Consider the following 9,356-nt stretch of genomic DNA (forward strand, 5'->3'; position numbering starts at 1 on the left):
GTTTAGTCACTGTCTAAAAACATGGGTACTCTTCAGTTGTCAGGGATTTTCATATTAAATAAATGACACAGAATGTTTGACTGTAACATGGAGAAGCTAAGTTTGGAAAATGGCAGCATTTTTCAAAAACCAGTGGAAAGCTGGAGAGATAGTAAGACACTTACTTGCCTTGTATTCTGCCAGCCCTGGTCTTATTTAGTATCAGATATGATCCCCTGAGCATCAATGGGTGTGGCCCCAAACTCCTAACACACACACACACACACACACACACACACACACACACACACACACACACACACACGCACACACACACACACATTAGGAGAGAGGGACCAGAGTGATAGTAGAGTACAAGGGTGTTTGCCTTGCACATAGCTGACCCAGATTCAATCCCTGGCATCCCATGTGGTCCCAGAGCAACTACCAGGAGTAATTCCTGAGGAATAATTCCTGAGCATTATGGGATGTGGCCCTAAAACAAAAACAAAATGTTAGGAGACAAAGTTGATACTTGTGTACTTGGTGGCAATGAAAGTAGGAATTAAAAGAAGATGAGGAAAAGAAAGACAAGATACAAGATTAACAGAAGATTGTGAGTGGCAGAGGGCCCTGACTTGGTCTGGGGTCTTTTTTTAATTTTGGGCCACACCTGGTGACACTCAGGGGTTACTCTTAGCTCTGTGCTGAGAAATCACTCCTGGCTTGAGGAAACATATAGGATGCCGGGGGATTGAACCACAGTCCATCCTAGGTTAGCGCATGCAAGGCAAACAGCCTACCGCTTGTGCCACTGCTCCCATCCAGGGATCTTTGGAGAACCAAGTATGCTGCTAAACCTGTTGGCTGAGTGTAGCTCAGCTTGTGAAAAAGCTTTATTTATCTGTTGTCTGTTCATCTGTCTTCATCCTTGTCATTGAACAAAGAGGAATCAGGCCTAAGTTTTCAAGGTGTGAGCCCCCCTTACACTATTGGTTCCATTTAATCAGTTTTCTTTGAGCTCCTGGCATGCTGCCTCAGTGCAAGGATGTGAAAGTAAGACTCAGCCACATTTGTTGGGTTTTTATTTGGAGTAGGGGGATGTGGGAAAGTTAGGGTCACACCTGGCAATACTTGAGGCTTTCTTCTGGCTCTGTATTCAGGAATCACACTCCTGCTGATGCTTGGAGAACCATTTCAGGTGCCAGGGATCCATCCCTGATTGACCACATGAAAGATAAGTACCCTATCTGCTGTACTAATATTTTGATGCATAATGGAAGACAGTCTGTTTTGTTTTGTCCTCTCGGAGATGATTAGATGGGTGGCCATGAGATGACAAAGATATCTTGCTATTGAAAGCAGTCTCTTAGACTTAATACTTATGCCAGATTCTCCTGACCAAGGTCAGCAAGTCTTTAAAAAAATTAGTTGAGGGGCCAAAGCGAAAGTGCAGCGATAGGGTGTTTGCCTTGCATGCGGCTGACCCAAGACAAACCTACGTTCAATCCCCGACATCCCATATGGTCCCCCAAAGCCAGTAGCGATTTCTGATCCCAGAGCCAGGAGTAACCCCTGAGTGCCACCGAGAGTTGCTCAAAACAAAATAAGACAAAAAAGAATGAAAGTGTGTTTCCCCTTATTCATCCAGTTATATCCTAGTCAGAAAGTGGCTTAAGTTCTCATAATAAGAGTCATATTGCTGCCAGGAGTGATTTCTGAGCGCAGAGCCAGGAGTAACCCCTGAGCGCTTCTGAGTGTGACCCTAAAACCAACCAAAAAATTAAGAAATGAGGGGAACAGAAGCTAGAGAGATAGCATGGGGGTAGGGCATTTGCCTTGCATGCAGAAGGTTGGTGGTTCAAATCCCAGCATCCCATATGGTCCCCCGTGCCTGCCAGGGGCAATTTCTGAGCGTAGAGCCAGGAGGAACCTCTGAGCGCTGCCAGGAGGAACCCCTGAGCAAAAAAAAAGAAATGAGGGGAGTGGAGGGGGTTCAACCGGGGAAATGAGACAGTCAGTAAGGCACTTGTCTTGCACACGACTGGCCTGGATTTGATTCTAGCAGTGTATAAATTCCCTCAAGCTCCACAAGAAGTAATTCCTAGGTACAGAGCCAGGAGTAAGCCCTGAGTACAACTTGATCTGGCCCCAAACATACAAGAATTAAAAAAAAATTAAGGATCCAGAAAAAACTTACTCCAGAAGGGAGACCCAAGGACCAAGGCAAGCAAGAAGCAGCTCTGAGGGTACAGAACACTGGGTGATGACAAATATTATCTTGGATTATTTTTGGGGGGAGGGTCACACCCGGCAGCGCTCGGGGGATCCTCCTGGCTCTATGCTCAGAAATCACTCCTGGCAGGCTCAGAGGACCATATGGGATGCCGGGATTCGAACCACAGTCCTGCATGCAAGGCGAACGTCTTACCACCATGCTATCTCTCTGGCTCCATTATCTTGGATCATTAAAGAATCACCTATAATAATCTGGAATTTTCTTTGCAGGTTACAGTCGAAGACTTTGAAATCGTTTGCAAAGGTCTATATCGTGCATTGTGTATACGGGAAAAATACATGCAACAGTCTTTTCAGAGGTTCCCCAAAACCCCTTCTAAGTACCTCCGAAACATTGAGGGCGAGGCTTGGGTAGCAAATGAGAACTTCTATCCAGGTAATAAATTTTTTTTAATTTATATTGATTGATTGATTGATTGTGTTTTGGCCCACACCTGGCTCAGGGGTCACTCCTGGCTCTGCACTCAGAAATCGCCCCTGGCAGGCTGGGGGACCATATGGGATGCTGGGAATCCAATCGAGCCCCTCTTGGGTCGGCAGCATGCAAGGCAAATGCCCTTCTGCTGTGCTATCTCTCTGGCCCCTCACTATAGTTATTAGAGTATAGATGCAAGTGGATCCTTCTGACAAAAGCCTTTAAGGCCCCCAGTGTCTAAAATGAATACAGTCTTTAAGCCCACTCTTCAAAGTCTACTTGCCATCTTGTTTCCTGACTACAATTTGTTTGTTTGTTTGTTTGTTTTGGGTTCACACCTGGCCACACTCAGGAGTTACTCCTGGCTCTGCGCTCAGAATCACTCCTGGCAGGCTCAGGGGACCAGGGGACCATATGGGATGCCAGGATTCGAACCAAGGTTCGTCCTGATTTGACCACATGCAAGGCAAACGCCCTACCGCTGCACAACCACTCCGGCCCCATCTCCTGGGGATTCTTTTTTTCTTTCTTTTTTTTTGGGGGGGGCCACACCTGGCAGTGCTCAGGGGTCACTCCTGGCTGTCTGCTCAGAAATAGCTCCTGGCAGGCATGGGAGACCATATGGGACACCAGGATTCGAACCAACCACCTTTCGTCCTGGATCGGCTGCTTGCAAGGCAAATGCCACTGTGCTATCTCTCCAGGCCCTCCTGGGGATTCTTAACTCAGCTGTGTGACTTGAGGTTTTACTTCTGGAGCACAGCAGTGGGGGCGGGGGTACAGAGGACTGTGCAGTGGCCCGAATTGAATACAAGACATCTTCATGCCAGTAAAACAACCCAGTCTTTCTAACTTATTTCCTGTCTTAAGAATCATCTTTTTCTTTGTTTATTTTGGTTTTGGCCCACACCTGGCTATGTTCAGGTCTTTTTTTCTTTTTCTTTTGCAGCTATATATGAAGGTAAAACATTTTGGGTGTGAAGAACTAATACAAAAACTATTAAACTATTACAACAAATCTTTTTATTTTTGTTGTTGTTATCTGTTTTTTGAGCCACATGTTCAGGGCTTACTCGTAGTTCAGTACTAAAGGATCAATCCTGACAGTGCTCAGGATTCCATATTCAGTGCCAGGTATCGAACCCTGATCTGCAGGTAAGGCAAAGACCTGTACTGTTGCTACAGCCTCCACATTCTTAATTTGGTGAGTAAAATCACAATAAAACCCTAGGTTCAGAGATGAAGCTCATAGTACGATCACATGTCTAGCACTTTGGGGAATCTTTGGGGTTTTTTTTTATTTAGTTATTTAAACACCTTGATTTACATACATGATTGTGTTTGGGTTTCAGTCATGTAAAGAACACCCCCCATCACCAGTGCAACATTCCCATCACCAATGTCCCAAATCTCCCTCCTCCCCACCCGACCCCCGCATGGCTTTCTATTTCCCTCCTACATTCTCATTATTAGGATAGTTCAAAACGTAGTTATTTCTCTAACTAAACTCATCCCTGTTTGTGGTGAGCTTCATGAGGTGAGCTGGAACTTCCAGCCCTTCTTTCTTTTGTGTCTGAAAATGATTATTGCAAGAATGTCTTTCATTTTTCTTAAAACCCATAGATGAGTGAGACCGTTCTGTGTCTTTCTCTCTCTCTGACTTATTTCACTCAGCATGATAGATTCCATGTACATCCATGTATAGGAAAATTTCATGACTTCATCTCTCCTGACAGCTGCATAGTATTCCATTGTGTCTATGTACCACAGTTTCTTTAGCCATTCATCTGTTGAAGGGTATCTTGGTCGTTTCCAGAGTCTTGCTATGGTAAATAGTGCTGCAATGAATATAGGTGTAATACCCATCAGATAAGGGGCTAACCTCCAAAATATACAAGGCACTGACAGAACTTTATAAGAAAAAAACATTTAATCACATCAAAAAATGAGAAGAAGAAATGGACAGACACTTTGACAAAGAAGAAATACATCGGGGGCCGGGCGGTGGCGCTAAAGGTAAGGTGCCTGCCTTGCCTGCGCTAGCCTTGGACGGACGGCGGTTCGATCCCCCGGTGTCCCATATGGTCCCCCAAGCCAGGAGCAACTTCTGAGCACATAGCCAGGAGTAACCCCTGAGCGTTACCGGGTGTGGCCCCAAAAAACAAAACAAAAAAAAAAAAAAAGAAATACAAATGGCCAAAAGACACATGAAAAAATGCTCCACATCACTAATCAACCTTTATGAAAAGCAGTATAGAGATTCCTCCAAAAACTGGAAATCAAGCTCCCATATGATCCAGCTATACCACTCCTAGGAATATACCCTAGGAACACAAAAATACAATACAAAAACTCCTTCCTTACACCTATGTTCAGGTCTTACTTCAGGCTTCGCACTCAGAAATTACTCTTAACAATCACCAAGGGGTTCCAGGGATAGAACCTGGGTCTGTTGTGTGCAAAGCAAATGCCCTACCCGCTATATATCACTCTGGTCCCAAAAATGATCATTTTTATAGTAACTCACCTTACAAATACATTTATGCTAAAACTACTATAGATGACACATATGGGTTTTTAGGATTGAATCAGTGTCTACATAAAAATCTGAAGTCGAGGCTTACATGACTGTAATCACACAACTACAATTATATTTGTAATCACGGTGTTTAAATAAAGATAATTTATTTAAAAAAAGAAGAAGAAACCAAAAAACTGCTCTAAAAATTCAAGTCTATTGGGACTGAAGCAATAGTACGGTGGGTAGGGTGTTTTCCTTGAACATGACTGACTCAGATTCAATCCCTGGCATCCCATACAGTCTTGTGAGCATTGCCTTGCACACAACCAATCCAAGGCCAATGCCTGGTACCCCATATGGTCTGCTCTTCAGGAGTGATTCCTGAGCTCAGAACCAGAAGTCCTGAGTATTTCTGGGCATAGCCCCCAAACCAAATAATAATAATAATAATAATAATAATAATAATAATAATAATAATAACAATAATAAATTAAGTCTATTGTCAGATGTATAGTGAGTAAAGTGTCTTGCATGCACCCAAAACAAGCCCCTCATTCTATTCTATTTTCATATACGCTATTAAAGTACTCTGATCGGGCCTGAGAGATAAGGCATTTTTGCCTTGCATGCAGCAGACCTGAGAGAAACCCAGTTTGATTCCCGGCATCCCATATGGTCCCCCAGCCTGCCAGGGGCGATTTCTGAGTTAGGAGTAACCTCTGAGCATCACTGGGTGTGGCCCAAAAACCAAACAATCAATCCATAAAGTTTAAAAAAAAATTTTTTTTTTGGTTTTTGGGCCACACCCAGCGGTGCTCAGGAGTTACTCCTGGCTGTCTGCTCAGAAATAGCTCCTGGCAGGCACGGGGGACCATATGGGACACCGGGATTCGAACCAACCACCTTTGGTTCTGGATCGGCTGCTTGCAAGGCAAACGCCACTGTGCTATCTCTCCGGGCCCCAAAGTTTAAAAAATTTTTACAAAATCTAATGAAAAAGACATTTAGAACCAAATTTAATGATAGTACTATTTATAAGTGGTATCCCGGTTATACAACCTTCATTTATAAAGATCCTGGAAGGCTGAAATAAAGTATTAGGAAACTTGCACGATAATACAAAAGAGAGAATATTTACAGCTGACCTGGGTTCAATTCTTGGTACCTTTTGGGGCCGGAGAGATAGCATGGAAGTAAGGCGTTTGCCTTTCATGCAGAAGGTCATCGGTTCGAATCCCAGCATTCCATATGCCCCCCCCTCCCCCCGAGCATGCCAGGAGTCATTTCTGAGCATGAAGCCAGGAGTAACCCCTGAGCACTGCCGAGTGTGACCCAAAAAAAAATTCTTGATACCTTTTAATGTCCTATGAGCCTGCCAGGAATGATCCCTGAATGCAAAGGCTGGAGTAAATCCTTACGCATTGCAGATGTAGCCCAAAACAAAACAAATAAAATTATTAAATTTTCGGGGGAAATATTAAATTTTTATTTATTACAATATAAAATTTAAAAAATAATATTATGGGTTGGGCCGGACTGATATCACAGCTGTAAGGCATTTGCCTTGCATACGGCCAACACAGGACGGACTCCAGTTCGAATCTGGCATTCCATATGGTCCCCTGTGCCTGCCAGAAGTAATTTCTGAGCACAGAGCCAGGAGTAATCCCTGAGCACCGCCAGATGTGACCCAAAACCCAAATATATATTTTTATATTTTATTTATATATATTAAGAGTTATTTTATACTTCTGTCTCCTTTGAAAAATACTGTGAAAGACTTTTTTCTGAGTTCTGGAGAATTGCAACTTGTGAAGCATTGTATTGTATTAACAGTCCTAAAGTGTTGAAAATTTCAGGTGTTTTCATGTGACCATTCTGTGTGCTGATATCTTACTCTGTGTTTTATTGGAAAAAGTCTTTACTTCTGTGAAGAAAGGAGAAGACCCCTTTCGGACAGAGGGCCTGCCTGAAAACCTGGGCTATCACCTCAGAATGGAAGATGGCGTCGTTCATGTCTACCCCAGTGAAGCAGCAGCAAGCAAAGGGGAGCCCAAGTCTTTGCCTTACCCTGATCTGGACACCTTCTTAGATGATATGAACTTTTTACTGGCTTTAATTGCCCAAGGCCCTGTGTAAGTATTTGGTGAGACCAATCTCCCATTACTGTTTCAGCCAAGAAACCTAAGTATGGGGCTGGAGAGATAGCATGAAGGTAAGGCGTTTGCCTTTCATGCAGGAGGTCATCAGTTCAAATCCCAGTGTCCCATATGGTCCCCTGTGCCTGCCAGGAGCAATTTCTGAGCCTGGAGCCAGGAATAACCCCTGAGCACTGCCGGGTGTGACCCACAAAAAAAAAAAAAAAAAAAAAAAAAAGAAACCTAAGTATTCATTAAGTTCAAATTTCATATTAAATGTTTTCACATACATTATATTGTTTGTTTTTTGAGGGGAGATATATCTAGCAGTTCTCAGGGCTTACTCCTGGCTCTGTGCTCAGGGATTATTCCTGGCTGGTTGAGGGGCCCCATATGGGGTGCTTGAGGATTGAACCCAGGTCAGCTGTGTGCAAGGCAAATGCCCAACCTCTGTACTATTGTTTGTTTGTTTTTTTGCTTTGGTTTTTGGACCACACCCGGAAGCACTCAGGGGTTACTCTTGGCTCTGCACTCAGAAATTGCTAATGGCAAGCTTTGGGGACCATATGGGGTATCAAGATCAAACCTGTGTCAGCTGTGTGTGAGGCAAATACTTTACCTACCCACTGAACAGTCTCTCCAGCCCTGTATTATTGTTCTTGTCCCACATTATTTCTTTTATTCCTCATTATGGTGCTTTTAATTATTCAGTTTCATAAGCAAGACTTTGATGAATTGAGTAATTTGCCCTAAGCTACAAAACTGGCTGAGCCAGGGTCCAAACCCAAATCTTATAACTCCAAAGTGGAGGCCCTTAACTTTGAATGTCACTGCCTTGATTTTTAACATGACTCTCCAAATCTTCCTTCATTCTTTTAGTTTGTTTTGCTTTTTGTTTTTTGGGTCACACCTAATGGTGGTGGTGTTCAGGTTCTTCACTCAGGAATCACTCCTGGCAGGTTCATGAGATGATGTGTGATACCAGAGATCAAACCTGGGTTAACTGTATGCAAGGCAAGTGTCCTACTCACTGAACTATAGCTCTGGCCCCTTTTCCTTCATACTGTCTAATATTGATGAAAATATTAAATCTACTGCATTTCCAGGGAGATCAACCACAGAATAAACTGAAGTGTGTGCTTTAAAAAAAGTTTCCTGGGCCTAGAGAGATACCACAGTGGTAGGGCATTTGCCTTGCACTTGGTCAACCCAGGACAAATGGTGGTTCAAATCCCAGCATCCCATATGGTCCCTGGAGCCTGCCAGGAGTGATTTCTGAGCACAGAGCCAGGAATAACCCCTGAACACTGCTGGGTGTGCCCCCCCCCCCAAAATAAATTTCCTATGGGGGAAAAAAAGAGTTCTGATGATTTTTAAATTATGTTGTTTTCCTAAATGTCTGGAAGCTTTTGAGAATTATGTGATTTCATTTTCCACAGTAAGACTTACACACACCGACGCCTGAAGTTTCTCTCCTCCAAGTTCCAAGTCCATGAGATGCTCAATGAAATGGATGAATTAAAGGAACTGAAGAACAATCCTCACCGAGACTTCTACAACTGTAGGAAGGTAAAACAAAAAATTCTCTAGGAATAAATGATTCTTGGACAAAAAATATAAAATCAATTTGGGGGAGTTGGCCACACCCAGTGGCACTCAGGGCTTACTTCTAGCTCTGCATTCAGAAATTAATCCTGGAAGGCTTGGGGACCATATGGGATGCCAGGAATCAAACTTGGTCTGTCCTGGGTCAGCCGTGTTCAAGGCAAATGCACTAATGCTGTGCTATCCTCTGGCCCCCAAATCAATTTTTCTTTTGAAAGTGGGTAGTTTTGGGCCGGGCGGTGGCGCTAAAGGTAAGGTGCCTGCCTTGCCTGCGCTAACCTTGGACGGACCGCGGTTCGATCCCCCGGTGTCCCATATGGTCCCCCAAGCCAGGAGCAAACTTCTGAGCACATAGCCAGGAGTAACCCCTGAGCGTTACCGGGTGTGGCCCAAAAACCAA

General features: G+C 43.8%; 1 protein-coding gene across 1 annotated transcript in view; it reads left to right on the top strand.

Moving 5' to 3' along the window:
• The window catches only part of AMPD1 (adenosine monophosphate deaminase 1), a 36,385-nt gene that overhangs the window by 11,962 nt on the left and 15,067 nt on the right, over window positions 1–9,356 (top strand). Inside the window, exons 4-6 of the mRNA XM_049765703.1 lie at window positions 2,488–2,653; window positions 7,132–7,348; window positions 8,791–8,920. Of these exons, the coding sequence (XP_049621660.1) occupies window positions 2,488–2,653; window positions 7,132–7,348; window positions 8,791–8,920 (513 nt within the window). The remainder of the gene's footprint in view (window positions 1–2,487; window positions 2,654–7,131; window positions 7,349–8,790; window positions 8,921–9,356) is intronic.

Source organism: Suncus etruscus, chromosome 19, assembly GCF_024139225.1.
Source record: "Suncus etruscus isolate mSunEtr1 chromosome 19, mSunEtr1.pri.cur, whole genome shotgun sequence".
Taxonomy (NCBI): domain Eukaryota; kingdom Metazoa; phylum Chordata; class Mammalia; order Eulipotyphla; family Soricidae; genus Suncus; species Suncus etruscus.